Raw genomic sequence first — 22,674 nt, forward strand, 5'->3', positions numbered from 1 at the left:
TATTGGATGAAAAGTTTTTTTTTTTCAAAGGAGCTTCCAGTTTTGAAATGTCCCAGCATTTTGCAAACTAATTTATTATCTTACTTATAGTTACATATTTCATTTCTTAATTGACAATTCGACACAAAGTTTTATTTTTCAAAATATGCAAGTCAGGGGGTATGTCAGGATGACTAAGAATGCTTGAATTTATCAATATATAGTTTAATCTAAAAAAAAAAAATAATAATAATAGAGAACACATGTGTTCAGTTCCTACCCGCTTCTGCAGACAAAGAGGTGTGATGGCAGGCAAGGTTACTCTTCTTGCACGGAAGTTCATGCTGCAATCTTCAACAAATAGTCAAAACGTCCATACATAGTCACCCTTTAGCCAAATACGTACACACAGGAAGTACAATACTGTTACAGATTAACATAAGTGTCTCAACATTTACTGTAAGTGGGAGTGAAATCTGTTGCTCTATAAGTGTGAGAAACGAGTAATGTTTCCACCCCAGAACACAAACTCCTCCTTTGTCCTTGGTAAAGCAAAAGCTTCCCGTTCTTCCCCATTTTTTCTTTCTGGAAAGCCTGCAGCAAACATGTTTTTATTTTCATTTTTATTTAAACATACAAGGTCATGTGGGGCAAGGGAAATTCAAGTATTTCTATATACCTGCTCGTGATTATACATGTACACTATTTACTCAGCAGTTCGCATTGTAGTTGCACAACGGCTGCTTCGTTTTTGTTGTCAAACAAGCTCTTGTCAAAACTGTCTGATCATATACTCACTGGCCATATCATTTAGTACCCAATGTCATAAAATCTTACACAAGCGATGTAAAATAAAATTCACAAAGCTAACCTTGACAATGAAGGGATCATATCACAGCAAACCGAGCTTACCTGTGATAAGAAGTGTAAAGATATAGTGAACAAAACCTTAATCAACCTTTTCAAGCAAATCTATATCACACCATTAATTTTATAAATATAATAGGGCATAATATAGGATTCACCAACAGAATATAATTAGTTTTAACTAAAGGGCTTTTTCAAAAATGTACAAAAAATAAGAAATAAAACTTAAAACCCTTCATTGGCTGCTAATGACGGAGATCGACCCCCCCGGGTCAAAATGAATTCAGCCCCATCAATGGCATTTTCACAGCTAATCGTCAAATTTTAAATTAATTGGACATCTATTGTTATGACATGCAATGGGTTAAATACAATGGGGAAAAAAAAAATAAAATAAATGTTAGAGTGATATTTGGGTCTATAACCAGATTTTATTTATGTTTTTATTCTTTTAATTTGATCAATTTTCTTTTTATCAACAATTCACAAGTATATAATGTTATGTATTCTCATAGAGTCCACTATCAGTTGACAAGACAGCTCTTACTGACACGCCTTCCCGTAGGGGCACGATCCAGGCGGACATTGAGTTGGCTTTCACTGTGATAAACTCTAACACACGCTGCGTTCTAACGCTGGATTTAGGTGGAAATAGGACGAAGGTTTTACTGCAAACAAGCAGGCAGGAGTGTCTCAAAAGTGATTTGGTCGAGGATCTAAGATAATTATTATATTAAATAGCACAATGCATGCACTTTGAAACGTTGTGGGGAAAAAAATCAGTGGATAAAATTAGTGAACTTTGGCCTGAAATATTTACGAAAAATGAATGATAACTGCCCGTTTTTTGCTTTTAACCAAGAATTTAGACTGTTTTACGTTCATATCCATAGAAATACAGCAATTTAAACATTTATTTACAAGAATTTTAAACTAAAAAAGCTTTTTGTTTCGTGACAGCCGCCACGTCGGACAACACAATACCGTAACATTTGCTTCATATATTTACGTAAAATGAACAATAACTGCCCGTTTTTTTTTGTTTTTGTTTTTTTTGCTTCCAATTAAGAATCTACTGTAGACTGTTTTACGTTCACAACTTTAGAAATTCCGCGAATAAAGCATTTATTTATAAGATTTTTCAACTTAAAAAGCTCTTTGTTCTGTGACGGCCGCGATGTTGGATTTTGTGTCTCTACACAATAGCCGAATTAAAGCTAAATAATTTGTGATTGTGTATGGGAAGAGGCAAATTTGGCTTTTGTTGAATAAAATTAAGATGATTCTGCATGTTTTCCTCAAGTATTAAGTTTCTGATTTGAAAATTGAGTGATTTATCAGCTGTTGAAAACTCGCACTAAATAAAAAAAAATGTAAGTTGCTATTTTTGGCAAAAACTTATTGTTAAATATTGCTATTTATCCTGAAACTATAGGTGATTATGTCTGCATTTGGTGATTTTCGTGCATCTAGTGTAAAATCTGAGAATTTTATAGCCATTTTAAATTTTGTTATATAAAAAATAATTAATCGGAATTTTATTAGAGAACGACTGAATTTTTTTTATGTTGCTGCTCATGGAGACTCATATATGCCTAAGAGAGGTGCTTGTTTTGGTTTAAGGTCGCGAGGGGCTTTGCTTTTAAAAATATTGGAATTTCAAGTTTTTGAAAATAGGCCTCCAACGGATCGGCCTCGAGCCTCGTGTCCTGTCAACTGATAGTGAAGTCTATGGTATTCCTTAAAAGATGAAGTAAAAATATTATTGCATGTAATAATTAAACATGGAAAATATTATGTTTGACCTGGCATCCATATTGATTGACATCACATTTTGAGTCATGTATGCCACATTACCAAATGTTAATATTCTGGTCTACATGACCCAAAATGTGTTGTCCACATATATGGACAGCAGTTCTTTATGTTTTTTTGTTTGTTTGTTCTTTATTTTCTAAAAACAGTCCCTTTCACAATAAAAAGAATTAAACCGATACTATTTCATCTAAAAGTAAGATTCTGTATATGCAAAGCACAGTTGCAACTTGACCTGATTTGTTGAGTTACCAATCATCACTTAATAATTTTTCTGTCCAAATTATAAGTTATGAACAAGCTTCCCATTAACCATCAATTGAGCAAAGTTCCCAAAATGCTACAATAGTCTACTAATAGTCTATTTTTGTTGCACGTGTTGTATATTGAACATCACAACAGAACATGGCGGTTTGGCACCAATCATGGTCCACTCTGGCCACTCATAAGAGTTGAAAGCAGCAGCAGGAGAAGCAGGAGCACCCTTCCCATACCTTTATCTCCCAACGCAGCAGCCGGACTGGTGAGAGTTAGAGTCCAGACAGTCAGACGCGGGTACTTATCACATAGCTAAAATGAATTGGAATTAATGGAGCCCAGAAGATAACAAAGTCTCCAGTACTCCCATAACAGAGGCCGCTCTAGACACATTGTCCTTGACCGGGCTTGATCCAATCAAGATCACTGAGAAATGTCAATTAGCATAACCATAAATGTATACACCGCATGCAAGTATATAGTATGAACAACACTCACATCAAGATGTCATTATTTGGTTTCTTATGATTTAGAATTTCAAGCACACAAAAGTTTTTCTTCTAGTCCATTTCTCTCCCATGTTTGCAGAGGATTGCAATTTACTATAAATAGTCTCCTAAAAATAGTTGTTCTTGAACTACAATTTAAGCTGTCACAGCAGTACCGCTTGAGTTCAACTAGAAAGTGCAGAAGAATGTCATGTTTATTTACTTGCACCACTCACAGTATATGTTTATTTGAATTGATGCTTTGAAATGTCAAGTTGCCTCCAGTTTAAGACTACCGTACAACAATTCCTTAATTATCCTTTGGTAACAGTATACGGCTGTCAACTTATGGGTACGCTTGTGGTTGGTGCAAACTGCTTCTGGAGACACGCTTTTACATCTATCGTGTTATCAATATCATTGTTATTGCTGCCAATATTAGATAAACTTTATCAAAGGTGTATTTTCTTTAATGAATAATTTGAAACATTTTTTGTAAGCCCCTTACTGGCAGTTTCTTTTTTAAAGCATAGCGACAAGTGGCAGTGGTCTCCAAACACCATTCCATGGCCTGGTAATGATCGGTCAGGCATTTGGAAAGAATAAGCAATGTGTATAATTTCTGTTATAATTATTAGTCCAAAAATGTACTGTATTGGCCCGAATATAAAACGGTGTTTTTTTGCATTGAAATAAGGAAAACAGGGGGGTCGTCTTATATTCACGGTCTAGACATTATACCCATTCACGACGCTAGATGGCGCCAGATATCATTGAAGCGATGTTCTGTTATGACAGATCTCAGCTTATCTCAAGTTTAACCAGTTTGCAATATTTTATTGCAACGTTTTTCCTTATTCAGATTTGTTTCAAGAGTACATTTACAGTTAGACTTCACTTTGATGGTTAATGCAGTTATTGCAATTTTGTTGTATTATCACTATAGATAGGTTTATTTATATTTCAAAAACCAGAAGCCATTCATTTACGAATGTGATTGCACTTTAGTTTACATATTTAAATGTTCAGATATTAAGATTTGAATGAGGCAAAATAACATGCTTTTTCTCTAAAATATATAGTTATAATCATTTGTTTTGGATGTAATGTAATTATTTTCTTTATAAGAATTAATTTGGTGTTCAAAAAGTCTCTTCCCAAACTTGAGTCTTGAAAAAGAGAGGGTCGTCTTATAATCAGGGCCGTCTTATATATGGGCCAATACGGTATTTGATTGAGAACTAACAACCAGATTTTCTGCGAAACAACAATGGCTTGTGCTGACTAGGGTTGGGCATCGAGCATCGATGGGATCAGGGATTAACACTCAGATGCTCACTTAACCGTTCTAATTTTTAATTTTCGATTCCATGATTCAGTGCCCTGACCGCTGATAGGAAAAAATTAGCTACTGAACACCACGAAGACGAAGCCACATGAAGCGTGTGTTTGTGCATTGCAACTTGATTTCAACCATGGACACGGAGCGGCAGCGCTTAAAAGTTTGGCTCAAATTCACAAAGACAAATGACCAGTCAGCTCAGTGCAATATATGCAACACAGCTATATCATGCAAAGGTGGCTGCACGACATAGGCGAAGTTTGACTTTCGGGATGGGGGGGCACAATATGTTGATGACCCCGAAACGCAGTTTCAGCAATAAAATTAACTTCCAAGAATATTTATAATAATAAATTGAAAATGAGATTTTTTTGTTTCCGATCATTCTTGATGGGAATTCTAAAATCAAGCTGCTTAGGCTATACTTTTTGCCAAGATCGTCATCCTTTGAATATGGTACGCCCACCGGTGTCGTGCCAATGTAGTTACCCAAGTCTGGATGGAGCCACGACACTACACTGATTTGCTTGATTTCCGTGTTTGGTTAATATAGTTATCTACGAGGTTTTAAAACATGACACATCCATCAAAAAAAAAAAACTTTTTTTTTCTGTCGTATACCGTAGCATACGTACTGCACGTTAAAAAAGGCAAAATTTCAATATTCTACTCGTAGGATGACCTATAACTGTTCTTACTGTAATTCAAGTCCTGTATGGAAGTTCTCCAGTTTAATAAACGTTGTTGTCCAAAATATATAACTGTGGTTCTTTTCTGGCTTCAATTAATTGTTTAAATTGACAACCTTCATAACTAATATGTGTGTGCGCGCTCCCGCTACCAGGGGACACAATTTTTGTCGGGGGTAACTACATTGGCAAGACACCGGTGGTGGCGCTGTTGTGCAATTAACGTCTTTAGTGGGGCAAATTGAAACTCCGCTCACCATTTTGACGGTGGTCTCTACCGTTTCATGGTCCACATTTTCAATCCTTGGTTCTTGCTCAGTAGTTGTCGCTTTTGAAAGCTTAGGTTTGAAAAATATTACGTATACCCATCTTGCCTTTTCGGTCCTCGAGTGGTTTTGGCTAAGCAAACCAAATAACCGTCTAAGGTGCTAGTCACGTAATCTGTTCGAAAAATAATTTCGACCCATTATAAAAATATCATTTTTTGTTCATTTCATTCATTGTTTTATTGCTTGTCAACTTCTATAGACAATATTTTACTAGAAAATTCTTAATTTTAAAATCATATACTGTATAGGAAAGTCAATTACGTGCAATGACACTTTTCGGCCACAAGGGGGGGCCTGGCCCCCTCTGAAAATCCGCTTGTGCTGCACGGCCAATATGTTTTAACACCTCCGGCTTCATGGAATACAGCTGCCAAGTGCATAGATGAGTGCCGCGTATTTGACACGCTGCGCCGGTCCTCTAACCAGTCAGTACCAGGTAAGTAAAACAATAACTTACATCTGTCTTCTGCTGCCCCCGCGACCCGACACCGGATTAAGTAGTAAATGATGGATGGATGGAATAGTACGAGAATAAGACGTATTATTATATCGGGCTAATGTAGCTTTATAAGCAGCTACGTACTTTAGATAGCACTTTGCCGCCTCCGTTATAATCAACAGTATTAAAAGCATCTTTTGTTTTAGAATCTGTTGTGTTGCTTGTTTAGAAAGAAGTAGCCATATGAAGCATTCGATTACTTTTTTAATGAGCTCGTACCAGTGAGCACATGCAGACATCACACAGCATCTTAGCCCGACTCTTTCATCTCTTCTTCTACGCATAATACGTACATACTCGTACAGCGCCACTCACTGGCTTAACTGGTATTGTCACAACATAAACATCGTATGTGTCTGTAAACACAACAGAATCGGTTTTACAAAAAAGGAAACTTTATTATTTTGCCTCATCTACATCAAATTATATTCAACAGAAGAATTTATACTAATGCTTCGTCGTAGCTCCCAGCTAAGGTATATATATGGAAACTGCGTAGCTACTCAAAGTTACCTTACCCCGACGTAATACTTGCGACCTTTTCTCGCTTTCTCATATTTATGCATTCAAGCTTCATTTACACCCAGTGAACGTGTGTTCTCCGCTGCAGGAGGAGAACACTCACGTTTACTGCCTGAGAAGGCAGATATGATACGATTTTCCTCAACAAAAACTGTTTCTGATTTATACAGTACCCGCTGCTAATCTGGACTGGGTTTTAGAAGTTGTTTTGTTTGTTTGTTTGTTTGTTTGTTTGTTTGTTTGTTTCATATTTTGCACCAGGTTAGCCCATTGGTGGGAGTTCAATAACATGTAAAAATGCCTGCAGCACTCTAAAACATAGGCAAAAAGATATTTGTAAATGTTTTCTCCGTGAGCTTTTGGAAAAATAAACATCTGTGTGAAACTGCACTCCTGTGGAAGGAAACTTCCTCATATTCAAGTTCAAAGACTGATATTTATATACAAGTTAAAAATAGCCCCGTGAGAACTAGTTAATGAAAGTTCACATAATTTTAAAAAATAATCGAGAAGTTAAGAAAATAATATTGACTTTGCAATTGTTTTGACCATGCCTATTAAAAGAATCAGAATCGAGAATCTTTTGGAACAGGAATCGAAACGTGGAATCTGAATCGGAACAGTTCATATTCAGACAATGCCCAACCCTAGTTCTGATACGTCTCGGTCATGTTAGCCCAAAAAATAAGTCCACATATCAGCAAACATGAGTTTCTTTGCAAAAGAAAGAAACAATTAATGAGGGCCATTACATCAACAAATGAAAGTAGGTGCTACTTGCAGCTCGCAACACCACCCGGTGTATTTTGGACATTGTGACGCAGTTTTGGGAGACGAACAAAAAGTCACCATTGTTCACAAATGAACATATTTTGATGACATGGTTGCAAAAAAATTTCCACTGATCCAGCATTAGAGTAAGTTATTTTTTAACGTATTGAACTTTTGTTCCAATGTCAGTCGTTTAATTTGATTTTTGCCGTATTTTTTACTGCCATACCTTGACATACAACTAATCTGCACAAAAGTTTGGGAATCCCTGATCTAGTAGATAGTATATCTACCATGTCGTGGAAATGATGTGGTTTCAAATCTCATCGCCTTCAGCGTGGAGCAATCAGTGTTTTCTCCAGATTCCACCCACATTCTAAAAACATACATGTAAGGGTGATTGAAGACTTGACATCTGATTGACGAATGTATGTATAGTAACTCCCAAATTAGACTACATTTTGAATGGAATCGGCATCTTAATTGCAGTTCATGTGATGTAGTGTGACAGATTTAGGGTTTAGTCCACATTTATAACCCTGGGAAATGACAAATGCAGTTTTTTGTTTCCTATGACAAAAGTGAGCAGCATTTAAGCTGTCAGTGAGAAAGACAGCAAGCGTCCGGTTATGAATTCTGGCATACTATTGGTGTATTTCTTTTATTTTTATTTTTCTGCAATGTAATTACTTCTGACATACTTTTCCAAATTGCTGATCATTTAGTTAGTATACAAGTGGTTAAAGGTGCTTGTGTCATTGCATTGTATTTAACTTGGCCTCAAAAACCAAAGTACAGAACGTCACACTAGAATAGCATGTTTTTAGCAGTATTTAGTGGGAGCTCAGTTGAAAAACACATTAGAGTGATTTTAAAGTTTATGAAATGAAAAAGCATTTAAGTGCTCTGCCTAGAGGGGAAATTGTTCAATTACAGTAATGTTTAGCATTTAATTGACAAAAAGTCAATAATAGCATACACAAAATGCTGACAACCACGTATTCAAAAATTTCAATCTAAATTACATACATTCATTTGCTTACTCCATTTTCTGAAATAGTGAGAGAGCTGTAAAAGATTCTCCACATTTTTTTAATCAAAATGTTGGGGGGAAAGAACTGTGAATATGGAAAACAATTTCCATTATCACTGCATAACACAACTCCTTACGGTCTTTTAATAATTTTCAGATAACACATTGAAACAATTTAGATTCCCTTTGACTGGGTTTTATCTTAACTGTCAGCACCTTGATGAAAAACCCACAGGAAAATAAACATGAAAATTTACATGAGTTGTCCCTTCTGTGGTCCAGGTCAAAGATGTTTTTGTTTGTTCTTGTCCAGTAGGGAGATTTATAACAGGGGATGCCGTCACCGATTGCATCCATTGCTTCTATATTTTAGATTTTAATTAATAATATTTACTTATTTAATTTCATCCAAAAAATGTTGAACATTTTAATGTCAACTGTTGTTTGTCTGTGAAGTCCATTGGGTTCTTTTGATTATACATATACACATACAGTATATATATATATATATATATATATATATATATATATATATATATATATATATATATATATATATATATATACACACACACACTAAGGCTGTCAAACGTTTAAAATGTTTAATCGAGTTAATCACAGTTTAAAAATTAATTAATCATAATTAATCGCAATTCAAACCATCTCTAAAATATGCCATATTTTTCTGTAAATTATTATTGGAATGGAAAGATGAGACGGATATATATATTCAACATACTGTACATAAGTACTGTATTTGTTTATTATAACAATAAATCCACAAGATGGCATTAACATTATTAACATTCTGTCTGTGAAAGGGATCCACGGATAGAAAGACTTGTAACTCTTAAAGGATAAATGTGAGTTTGTATATTGTGACTAAATATTGCCATCTAGTGTATTTGTTGAGCTTTCAGTAAATGATACTGTAGCGACTTAACTGTTCTGCCCAAATGCATGATGGGAAGTGGTGCAACCATGACTGTGTGTGGTGGCTACAAATGCTATATCTTCTTTGGGTTGGGTGCAATACATGGTGTTAAGAAAAAGATCAACTCCTGTCATTCTTCCCTACGTTGCTTTCCCACAATATTTATAGTAGATGTGGGGAAGATGTTGAAGCCTTTGCCAATTAAATGCACGGCCCAAATGAGTGCTTGTATCAAGACCACTCACTTGACGCTGCCTCTTAGCTCTGTCAATAAGTAAAACGCCGCCATTGTAGGCTGTTAGCGGCAATGCATGAGTTAGTCGAGCCACGCATGTGTTAATTGCGTTAAATATTTTGTGATTAATTTAAAAAATTAATTACTGCCCGTTAACGCAATAAATTTGACAGCCCTAATACATACATACTGTATATACACCAGGGGTCGCGTTAACCGAATATTTTCCGTCGTTGACCGGTTTTTTAAAACGGTGACGGAAAAAACTGAAGTCCATCCGTCATTTTGACAGGTTGCAATTCACACCCCAGACCACAGGGTGGCGGCGAGTGAGCATAATAATTAGCTATTGTCTCTCTTGATGCATTACGTCGTGGCCTTACTCGGAAAAATGTCAAGGCAACTGAGTGTTTGCCTAGCACGGCCAGACTGTTCTCCCTGTATTTTTCAAACACTGAGAGACAAGTCTGGGACACAGCCTCTCGAGTAGGTACAAAATCAATCGACAAATCAGATTTATTTATTTGCGTGACGTGTACTTCACGAGCAACGTCACTCTTGCGCGTCGAAAGTCGTCTCTAGAACAACACGGATGGCGAACCGGAGAGCCGAGAATATGTTTCAATCCGCGGTAAATTCAGTTTTAAATGAGCTAAAACACATCGACACGAATCATTGACAACAGTCTGTCTCGCGCTAGCCATGTTGAATAAACTCCGTTCTCCTCGTATGTTTACTTCCGCGCGCAAGTCCCTCGTCCTGCCCTCGTCGCTTTGGCTAACGGCACGTCTGCCCGTCGCTGATTGGTGCACTCCGCTGTCTGTTTGCCTCTTGCTAAGCTTGTTCGGACAGAATATTAATTAAAAATGAATGAAAACTAAATACTATTGAATATGTAATTATTATCATTTTAAAATTGTAAGTGACGGGTAAAAATAGATTATGACCGGATTTTTATGACACTGTCAGTCAAAATGACAGACAACGAAAAAGTCTAGCGCAACCTCTGATATACACATACTAGTAATAACTACTAATATTTATATTATGTAGACATAGATACGTATACTGGACTGTCTCAGAAAATTAGAATACACAATATTCTAATTTTCTGAGACAGTCCTGTACATTAATCCACCATTTAAAGCAGGGGTGTCCAAACTTTTTGCAAAGGGGACCAGATTTGGCGTGGTAAAAATGTGGGGGGCCGACCTTGGCTGACGTCCTTTACATAGAACAATATACAGGACTGTCTCAGAAAATTAGAATATTGTGTATTCTAATTTTCTGAGACAGTCCAGTATACATACGAGCAAATATGTTATATATAAATCAATATAAATATACTGATTCGGTAAGAGGAATGACAATAATTCCAATGAGATACAATTACGTTTCCCTGAGACTGACCTTTAAAACTGTCCAGAATTGATTAAAAAAATGAATAAATAAAAATGGCCTATCATGGGGCACATACAATAGAGAGACAAACAACCATTAACATTACCACCTAGGCACATACTATCAGTGAGTCACTTCAATGAATTTAACATTAGAATTTGGGAGGACGCAAGAGCACCAACAGAAAACAAAATAATTAACGTATTTTTTGGAGTTTTTTTTTAGGCGGCCCGGATTATAAAGCGCACAATCAATGAACGGGTCTATTTTCATACCTAAGGCGCTCCCGATTATTAGACGTATTAGTCAGTGACGCAACTACACGTTCTGCACCGAATGCGCTGCATATGGGCTCAAGTCGACTGGGGGCCCCGTCACAAGGAATCCCCCCCGATCACTCCCGGTCCCACTCCTTTTTTTTTTTTTTTAACTTACAACTTTAAATTGTTCATTAGGAAAAGTCAGTTGATTGTTGCCAACAAAATTCTTTTTATGTTTTATACTCAGAGCAGAACCTCTACAGACCCTACTCACCTACGTCACAAAATGACGTGTCGCTGTATCCGGCCGCCATATTGTCCGTATTTTTTAGGCCTATTCTCATTGTTTTCAATTAGTCGTGCAAGTTATAGAGCAATTCATGGAAGCCCCGGTGTTATCTGACGCTGTAAACTCATTGGATGCGTTGCATAAAAGGCGTTATGTGGAAATGCTTCAGTTTATCCATTCGCCAGATCCATATTTGATGCCTAAATCGATGTTTTTCGACCCGCTGTCTTCGCTGTCTTTGCCTGACATCTGCTACCCGTGATATTTACAACTATCTTGTCCACACAAAATCAGCCTATTCTCACGAAAGTTTGAAAAACTTTAAGAGCTTGGAGGCTTATAAATACTTCGTTGCTGGTTGGGTGAAACAGGTCCTCGTCCACGAAAATTCGGCAGGAATCTATCTTGTGCTCGGGATGGTGAGTTACGAAATTTTCAATTCAAAATTTTTTGTTCTTGCTAACATCCACTGTCAAGTCTAATGTATTTCATGTCATTTGTCAATGGAGCTAGGGCTTTTAATGTTTATATGGTTTAGCGATAGCACTCTCACTACATACATATATAATATGTAATAAATATGAAGTGCGATAGCACTACTCCAGATTGTCCCTAGTTGAATTTATTTTTTGGCTTTTGACCTCAATAGTGAAATTGTAAATTAATTGTATGACAACCGTCTTATTATCCCCTTATAATTATATATTTTCAGGTAGTTCATTCACAACGTCTGAGTGTATGTTGTCGGCGATTAGCCTAGCAATGATCTTAATTGTGGTTGTCAGCCCAAAACCCTCTAAATATATATTAAATGCATCTTACCAGATATAAAATGAATACTACATAATCTGTGGTAGTCGTTTGGAGCCCAGTTTTCTCGTTGAATTGCAGCAGTCAATCTCGGTCTCCTCTCCGGGTCTCTCGGAATACGGTAAAACTTCAAGTCTCTCCATCTATCTTCTCTGTTTTTGCAACCGACCGCCACACACGACTTCACCATTTTGATTATTAATGTTAACGAGCAGAAAAACACGCCATAATAGGAGGAATTTACGAAGCGCTAATGCATTAACATGACGAGTAGACGAACAACATGGCGCGGGGCCGTGGCTGTGACGTCACGTGAGTAGGTTCTATTGAAAACTAAGTTTTATGTACTTAAAACAATACAGTTATAGACTACAGATAAGCCAGAAAGCTGCAATAAGATATTATATTTTAAGGAGATAGACATCCATTTTGTCTTCATTGTTACTTCCAACATGCCTAAAACAATTTCAAGTGAATTTGTGAAGGTAATGGGAAAAATGACATTTTTCTGATAAATTGTCCAATTAATTGATTATTATAATAATTGTTAGTTGCACCCCTATCAGTAACATACTAAAAATCAGCAAAGATGCCACCAAAAAAAAAGTTTTCATTTCGCATACCCTACCAAAAATATGGTATACTTACACTTACTTTGATCTTCATCTATTATTGTTGTAATTACATTTATTTTTATGAATATACTGAAGATTTGTTTGATTGTTTTTTCAGGGGTTTGTCAAATGACTGTGTGTCTTGAGCACTATAGTACAGTTATGCTCCAGCAAAATAAGTTTGAGGTCATTAAAACGTGCTATGAAATACTACAGCAAGTGACTTTAAAATGACAGCAGACTATTTACTGGACATAAATCCATCCAAAAAAAAGGGACAGAAAAGCCTTAATAATGAAATTAGACCGTTTGAGTCTTCCTTTGTCAGATGTCTTGGCCTCAGGCAATTAAAAAAAAAAACTCAGAACAGAAGATGGTGTTAGGGTCATTTTTTTTTTAGTGTGCCATTTGTGTACACAGTATTAGTTATATTTTCACGATAACTGGACGAATACACATTGAACTTATTTTTTGGTGTATTATCAATTGCTGTCTATAATATATTCAACGGTACCATTTAAGGGCTCCTAAATTATATTTTTTTAATTTATATTTACTACTAGTAAAAGGTTGTTATGGACTTTTGCTACAGTATGTCCCCGGTGTGTTCCATTCAAATTGAGTCTATAAAATAATTAACTAGAGAAAATTCCCAAATATTTTTTATAATTTTATTGCCCTGGTTCAACTATCTTTAATCATGTGTTGTTTTAGAATTTGAATATATTTTACTTTAAAATAAAAAAATAAAAATAAACTAAAAAAATAAAATTAAAAAAAAAAAGGTTTTCTGTTCACCCCCAGTGTCACTGTCTAGTCTGTTAAATTGTATTATTATTATTATTATTATTGTTGTTAAAATTCCCCATTATTTAAGGACATCCCTCTTCTACAATAAAATCACACCAATGGCGGGAAACTCAACGGCAGTAAGCCATTTCATTTACCAGAAAATAAAATAAAAAATCAAATTTTGTAGTTTTATAATGTACCTTCAGTGTGGCTGATCATAACAAGTTCACGCTGTTAAATCTAATATCAAAGAAATTAACTGAATTGAATAATTTCAAAAAGGATTTTTTTTTGTAAAATTATAGATTTCTCAAGTATCCAAAGTCATGTTAGCTATTATGCTAGCAAAGCTAGGCTGAGGACTAACTTTAGCACCAAATTTCACCTCTGTTAGTGTCCACTGTTACATCCAAATGGCACCCTATAATTTAATTAAAAAAAAAAAAAAAAACTCGAAATGAGCTGTACTAGCTTGTGCACCACCGAAAAGCTAGACATGATCATCAATTTTGGTTGTGATGTCACAAACAAAATTATTGAAAAAAAGTGGGAATATCAGATGCATTGTTTTGGGTGGAACAACTACAAAATGGTAAAAAAAAAAAAAAAAAAAAAAAGCAAGATTTGAGTGCCAAATTCGTACTTTTTTTATTGCAAAAATACATTATTGCAGTCATTATTTGACATGGTCACCAGCCACAATTCATACATAGCCTACTAAGATGCAGTCTCAATTTTTGGGGAAAATAAAGCTTTTTAAGTGCGATCCGCAAAATATGAGAAACTCATTCATAAACTCAAAATAAAATTACTGTGCTTACCTGAGTTGCACTTGATTTGTTCCAAGGTAATGAAGAGTCAGTGGTGGAGTGTGAATGCGTTGGCGCAACAACTTCAGGAAAATAAGGTGAACAAGGTGAAACTTCTCTGGCTTCTTCTTTTAATCTGGTGAACACAACCACACTCTTAAAACAAGCAAAGCAAAGTACATCACGCCAGCATAGAACAAGCAACAAAATATAAGACATTTGCAATCTAACACACGTAACTAACCTAAAAACTGTCAAAAGTATTATGTGTCCATGAAAATTTAGTATATACTTTGGTGAGTTTGAATTTTGGATACAGATTTTGCATTGGACACTATTAAAATGCACACTCTAATGTGTAATCCGTCTGGTAAAACAAACATTTACACTTATTGCCAGTAAATTCCCATGTAAAGTATCCAACTGTTAAAAAAAAAAAAAATCTTGTTAAAAGTAGCTGAATTCCTGAGAACTGAAGAATGCTTGTGTGTAGCTTTTATAATTTTCCCCTAGTCAACCTTTCAAATCTAATTCTTAAATAATTTGTTGTAAATTGGCCAATTGATTTATTGTAAGTTGAGAAATGAACAATCATTGTTCGTCATTATGTTGCTAAATACTTGATTAGTTTAATGAAATGAAATTAATTGGAAATAATGGTTTAAATTGATAATTATGTATATTTTTCTATTATTATAATGACTAGTATAAAATTTTTAATAACCTCATCTATAAATGTCATGGACCATGGTCTATTCATTTTATCTAAATAAACCATAATTTTAAAATCCACATTTCTTTCACTTTTAATTGTTAAATGGATTTTTTTTTTTTTAATGTAAAAATTACATTTTTTTATTGTAAGTTTTAAAAAATTGTTTACTGTATTGCATATGGCCAATTCCTTATCAATGAAATACTGCAAACAGAATATAAAAACAGAGTTCCTTTTTATTTTTTGTCTTTTTTTTCACTTCACACTCCTGTCTGTTTAAAATACAACTTTTCTTACTTTTTTTTTTTTTTTTTTTTTTTTTTTAATACTAAAACTATTTAACATTGAGTTTACATCATGCAGGCAATGAATCATTAACAGTCAGTCCTCCCATTTGAAATTGGAAAGCTGGCAGTGAACGATTCACTGCCAATAATCTCAGTTCAGATGCATTGCACGTCTATTGCCATCAATACAGCCAAAAAGTACACCATTTTATTGTTAAAACAAACAAATACCATATTTTTCGGATTATGCATCGCACCAGCAAAAAAATGCACAATGAAAAGAATAAAAAAACATACATAAGTCGCACCGGAGTATAAGTCGCATTTTTGGGGGGGAATTTATTTGATAGAATCCAGCACCAACAACAGACATGTCATCTTAAAAGGCAATTTAAAATACAATAGAGAACAACAGGCTTAATAGGTGTACGGTATGCTAACATTACATGACACTAGAAGTTAGATTGGGCCTATAAAATCCCACCTGACCTGACCGGCCCGCGGGTATTAAAGCCCGACGCAGCCCGAGCCCGATCAATTACCGTATTGGCCCGAATATAAAACGGCCCTGATTATAAGACGACCCACTCTTTTTCAAGACTCAAGTTTGAAAAAAAGACTTTTTGAACACCAAATTAATTTTTATACAGAAAATAATTACAGTACATCTACAAACAAATGATTATAACAATATATTTGAGAGAAAAAGCATGTTATTTTGCATCATTCAAATCTTAATATCTGAAAATTTGAACATGCTAACTAAAGTGCAATCACATTCATAAATGAATGGCTTCTGATTTTTGAAATGTTAAATAACCAATCTATTGTGATAAAACAACAAAATTGAAAAACTGCATTAACCATCAAAGTGAAGTCTAACTGTAACTGTAGTCTTGACACAAATATGAATAAGGAAAAACATTGCAATTAAATAATGCAAACTGGTTAAACTTGACAGTAGCTGAGATCTGTCATGACAGAACATCGCTTCAATGATATCTGGCGCCATCTAGCGTCGTGAATGGGTATAACGTCTAGACGAATATAAGACGACCCCCACTTTTTCAGTCTTATTTCAATGCAAAAAACCATATATTATACTATTATATTACTTATATTCGGGCCAATACAGTAACTTGATTTGCTTTCCCGAGCCCAAAAAAAACTGAAATTTTATGTTTTATTTGTAGGCACGAGCCCGAAAAAAAAAAGAAATTTTATGTTTTATTTGTGAGGACTCAGGAAAAGGAGGAAATGCGGGGATGCAATGAGTGGTTGCGTTTTATGTGATCACGTTTGTGACGATGCCGGTGCACATATGCATAATGATAACAAATTAAAGCCTGTCTTTTGTAACAAATTCCCCCAGTTAAACATGAATGTAAGATGGATATTCAATAAACATTTATATCTTTTATATTTGTGTGTCTGTTCTAACAGACAGATAGTGAATTTGACATTTATTTTAATCTCCTCGAGTTGGCAGAAGAAAAAAAAAGTTTTCTCAAGATTTAAACATTTACACAACGAAATAACGCTGGAAAAGTTTGTTAAATATATTTCTCGTATGAGACCAAAGCGCCACATTAGTTTACATTCGGCGAAGCCGACACAAGTTTCCGTATAGAACCTTCAACAATCAATTTGAATCCTTTCCATATCACACTCCTACCGCAGTTGTTTGCTTTTCAATTCCCCTGTCTTTAGTTTGTTTTTCACTACTATAGCTGCTCCATATCGAAAAGGAAATACCAGGATGCTTGCGGAGGGTGCCGCAAGGCGCAGGAAGGGAAGATTGAAAAGAGAGCCACTACGTTCACGTGCGCAGGCATGCACAGCGCCTTCTCTGTTTTATCCAATTTTTTAATTTTTTTTAAATTTAACATCCATACATTGTTTTAGTATAAATATATGAATATATATTTATTTTTTAAAAAGTTAGCGAGAGAGAAGTAGGCCCGACCCGACCGTAAATAATCACACATAAGTCGCCCCAGAGTATAAGACCCCCCCTCTGCCAAACTATGAAAAAAACTGCGACCTATAGTCCGAAAAATGCAGTAATAACAATCTTGGGTGTTAAAAGTTATTTAGTTTATTTATAGTTTAGAATTAAATTTAGAATACTCCTTCTTACATTTAAGACCATTAATGGGTTGGGGCCATCTTATCTCACCGATGCTCTGGTTCCATACCGCCCCAACAGAACACTCCGATCTCAGAATGCAGGTCTACTGGTAGTTCCCAGGGTTTATAAAAGTACTGTCGGAGCGAGAGCCTTTAGCCACCAAGCCCCTGTTTTATGGAATCAGCTTCCAGCTAGTATTAAAGAAGCCGAGACAGTCTGTACATTTAAGATTAGATTAAAAACGTTTCTATTCGACAAAGCTTATGGTTAGGCTAGTTGAAGTCGGAGTAGACTCACAGTTTAGTCTAAGCTGCACTAGAAGCTATAATGCTGGGGGCAGTACAGCCGCTGAGTTCTATCTCCTTTTCTTACTCTACCTACCACTTGTCTTACTTTATTTCTATTTTCCAATGTTAATATCTAGTTGTCTAGTCTCTTCATCACTAGTCACCCGGTGTCCCCTTTCCCCCCTCCCCTCTGGGGAGGGGCTATTTTTCAGCTGCAGCCTCCTGACTGTCCGGACCCCTGGCTGGATAGACGTCCTCGCTGCTACCCCAATCTCATCTGACTAGAGGGACCTCTTCTTGCTCCTTTACTCCTCTGTATTTTTACGGACTATAACTTCGCTTGCTAATTCCCATTAGCAGTTCTGGGGTTCCTGTCTATCCGTCCTGGGAGTGGATCTCTCCTGACTGTGGTACTCCCCAAGGTTTCTCATTTTTCTCCCAATTGACTCTGGAGTTTTTGGAGTTTTTCCTTGCCGGCATGGAGGGTCTTAAGGATAGGGGATACCCAGGACTTGAACTGTATCTATTCATCTTTGTTGCTTCATTTCTAATTGTGTATCATATTGCCTCTGTAAAGCCCTTTGAGACTTCTGTTGTGATTGAGGGCTATACAAATAAATTGAATTAATTAAATAGTTGTAAATTGGTTAAATATGAACCGATAATTTTATTTAAATATAATTTTTAACTGCGAATGTACAAATGAGCAATGTTGTTAATAACGGCGTTAGAGTATAATGGTGTTTCTAACAGCGTTGTTTTTTCAGTAGTGATTAATCTTATAAATTACTTTTCCCATTTTTGCAACGCTGATACCTTTACTGAGGATGTGAAGGGGCAAGTTACTACAATTTGGTTGAATGAAGCGCAAGTTGTCACACATCAGCCTGCCTGCTTGGGGGGGGTGACGCCCTTGCAAAAGAGATGATGATTGGCTAGATGGATGAATCATGCTCTGCTTCACTGCATGCTCTGGCATACACAAGACGGCGATAATGGCAACGAGCCAGGAAATTTCATAGGTAGAGTCCTCAAACCTGAATTATTTTCAATACTTAATATTGTTACATTAGGGATTTTTTAAGGTGAGTTCTGCTTATTGTGCAGTAGGCCTAACATACAGTTTCAGAGATTTGCATTGGTTAATGGTCAGTTTACATTTGTGTTTTCTTAAGAAACTTATATATTTGATCCGAACAAATACCAAATGTTTTTAAATACTGTTGTGTTTTTATTCTTCAGTCAGTTAATATAAACCTCTTTGATGCCAAACATGTCATAGAATGTGTAATGTAATAACATGTAGTACATGAAAAGTAACGTCAATTACTTTGCTGAGTAACTAATTACTCTTACGAGGAGGTAACTGAGTTACTAACTCAATTACTTTTTGAGAGAAGTAAACTGTAACTAATAACCTTTTTAAAATAAGATTAACACCACTGCAAATGACCTAACACATACTGTCATTTAAATGTCAGTCAAATGTGGCTCTGCAAGACAAAAGTTTGTGCATCCATGAGCCCGTCTGGCATTTGATTTGACTTTTTTTTGCAGCTGGTCTTAGAGTAATATTTAAATAAATCTAATTCAATTGGTTTCCTAATGTAAGGCTCTTCTCTCCTGACTTTCTGCACCACTCAGCAAACAGCAGTTACTGAGTTACTTATTATCTCGCACAAAGCAACAGGTGCCAGATTTATTCCAACATGTTCAACTTTTGCCATTTCAATCATTCCTACATCGGTGTGGGCAAGAAAAAAAACAAAAAACAAAACCAGATGTCATGATGTCATCATACCTGTTGCCTCTGCAGGGTGAAGTCCTTTTGACATTTGGTGTGAGTAGAGGCTCTTCTGAGATGTGAGGTGCACTCCCATTCCTCTGGCCACTCTCGTAAATATCCGCTTTGATTCCAGGGCTTTCAGATAAGTCCTCCAGTGGGTTATTCATATCACCACTCTTAAATCCAAGGCATCATCATCTGCAACGACGGGTCAGAATAGAACATTAGCGTAGACTGAGTGGAAGAGTGAACTGTCATGTGCGGGTGCTCCTCCACTTGCACATACTGTATACATGAGTCATCTAGCTCATCTGCTGCCACACAAGGCTGCCTCAGTAGGGCAAGCTGACTGACCCCTCCCACACAAATGTGGTCCATCCATCACAATAAATATATTTTAGCCAGTGTCCCCTACGGTAACAAAGCAACCAGTGGTGAGTCCTTATACCATTATACATTAAAAGTTCATTTGAGTCCTTTTATTTTTATTCATATACAGATCATTAGTCATAAGAATGGTGTACGCACACATGTCAAATTATTCTTAGTTCTCCTTTGGAAAATATTCAATGAGCTGTGCAGGTTATAAGACGTAATGTTCTTGCATTTTAAGAGGGGTGTATAAACTTTATATTTTCACTAACAAACGAACAAGCCTCTCCTTATGACATTGCAGGTATGAGGTACTACAGAAAACAAAAAACAGCTCAGCAGACTGCCTTTGTTGTGGGGGCTGGTATTAAGTTGGCATCAGGACATCTTCACATAAGGTAATGTTTTACAGGACTGGCTGCTGCCCTTAACAGGCAAAGATCACTTAATGTTAAAGGATTTTTGTGTGTGTGGTTAAAAAAGGTAACATGCAGATCGGAGTTGTCTAATGATTAATCGGTCTGGATCGATAATTAAATAAACTGTAATCAGCTCATGTGTTGATTCAGCGGTAAGTGGCACAGGAAAATGGCTTTGCATTACAAGCTTCATGATCACCAGTTAATCATTAAATTAAACAGTAATACAGACATTAATACACACATCTAAAAATAAAATAATAACAGCTACGGTTCTGTGCAGCTATTATTTTTGTCCACTTGAGGTCACTAAATTCACGTTTTACTATACTGTGTAGAAAATAGAACGACAAATGGAAGGTTAAATTTATAGTGAGAAAACATAAACGAACTTTCAACGTGGATACAAAGAAAAATATTTCGTGAACTCAATGAATACTTGTCTGAAAATTTTACTTTTAAATTAGTTTGTTGGCTAGATTTACGCCCCCTCCAACCTCAATTCTCTGTAGCTGAGGAAAGGACTCGAAACTAAATTCATTACTCACAAGCCTATGGAAATGATAAAAAATACAAATGAAAAAAAAAAAAAAAAAAAAAAAAAAAAAAAAATCGAGTAAATACTAGTACAATGGTGCACTGCTGGCCAAAAGTATTGGCACCCCTGCAATTCTGTCAGATAATGCTCGATTCCTCCCAGAAAATGATTGCAATCACAAATGATTTGGTTGTAATATCTTCATTTATTTTGCTTGCGATTAAAAAACACAAAAGAGAATTTGGGTGGGGGGGGGGGGGGTTAAATCATCATCATTTCACACAAAACTCCAAAAATGGGCCGGACAAAAGTATTGGCACGCTCAGCTTAATACTTGGAAGTACAACCATTAGATTAGACGAAATAACCGCAAACAACCGTTTCCGGTATCCATCAATGAGTTTCTTACAATGCCCTGCTGGAATTTTAGACCATTCTTCTTTGGCCAACTGCTCCAGGTCTCTGAGATTTGAAAGGTGCCTTCTCCAAACTGCCATGTTCAGATCTCTCCACTGGTGTTCTATGGGATTCAGGTCTGGACTCATTGCTGGCCACCTTAGAAATCTCCAGTGCTTTCTCCCAAACATTTTTCTAGTGCTTTTTAAAGTGTGTTTTGAGTCATTGTCCTGCTGGAAGACCCATGACCTCTGAGGGAGACCCAGCTTTCTCACACTGGGCCCTACATTATGCTGCAAAATTTGTTGGTCTTGCACAGTCCAGTGCCAGAGGGAGCAAAACAACCCCAAAACATCAGGGAACCTCTGTCATGTTTGACTGTGGGGACCGTGTTTTCTTTGAAGGCCTCGTTTTTTCCCCCTGTAAAGTCTATGTTGATGCCTTTTCCCCAATAGCTCTACTTTTGTCTCATCTGACCCGAGAACGTTCTTCCAAAACGTTTTTAGCTTTCTCAGGTAAGTTTTGGCAAACTCCAGCCTGGCTTTTTTATGTCTCTGGGTCAGAAGTGGGGTCTTCCTGGGTATCTTACCATTGAGTCCCTTTTCATTCAGACACCAACGGATAGTACGGGTTGACACTGTCGTACCCTCGGACTGCAGGACAGCTTGAACTTGTTTGGATGTTAGTCGAGGTTCTTTATCCACCATCCACACAATCTTTCATTGAAATATCTCATCAATTTTTCTCTTCAGTCCACATCTAGGGAGGTTTGCCACAGTGCCATGTGCTTTACATTTATTGATGACACTGCGCACAGTAGACACAGAAACATTCAGGTCTTTGGAGATTGACTTATAGCGCTGAGATTGCCCATGCTTCCTCACAATTTTGCTTCTGAAGTCCTCAGACAGTTCTTTGGTCTCCTTTCTTTTCTCCATGCTCAATGTAGTACACACAAGGACACAGGACAGAGGTTGAGTCAACTTTAATCCTTTTTAACTGGCTGC

At 36.2% G+C, this 22,674-nt stretch overlaps 1 protein-coding gene across 5 annotated transcripts in view; it reads right to left on the bottom strand.

Moving 5' to 3' along the window:
• The window catches only part of grb14 (growth factor receptor-bound protein 14), a 54,411-nt gene that overhangs the window by 30,251 nt on the left and 1,486 nt on the right, over positions 1–22,674 (bottom strand). For 3 of the 5 annotated variants that reach the window (XR_009066433.1, XM_057853312.1, XM_057853310.1), the window contains exons 2-3: positions 19,958–20,140; positions 14,749–14,872 (exon numbers count right to left, since the gene is read on the bottom strand). Coding sequence is in view for 4 of the 5 variants with exons in the window: in XM_057853312.1 (XP_057709295.1) it covers positions 14,749–14,872; positions 19,958–20,109 (276 nt within the window). In the remaining variant the exon portion in view is untranslated. Of the gene's footprint in view, positions 1–259; positions 606–14,748; positions 14,873–19,957; positions 20,473–22,674 lie in introns of those variants that run through there. The other 2 variants (XM_057853311.1, XM_057853313.1) reach the window with 2 other exon arrangements.

Source organism: Corythoichthys intestinalis, chromosome 12 (assembly GCF_030265065.1).
Source record: "Corythoichthys intestinalis isolate RoL2023-P3 chromosome 12, ASM3026506v1, whole genome shotgun sequence".
NCBI lineage: Eukaryota > Metazoa > Chordata > Actinopteri > Syngnathiformes > Syngnathidae > Corythoichthys > Corythoichthys intestinalis.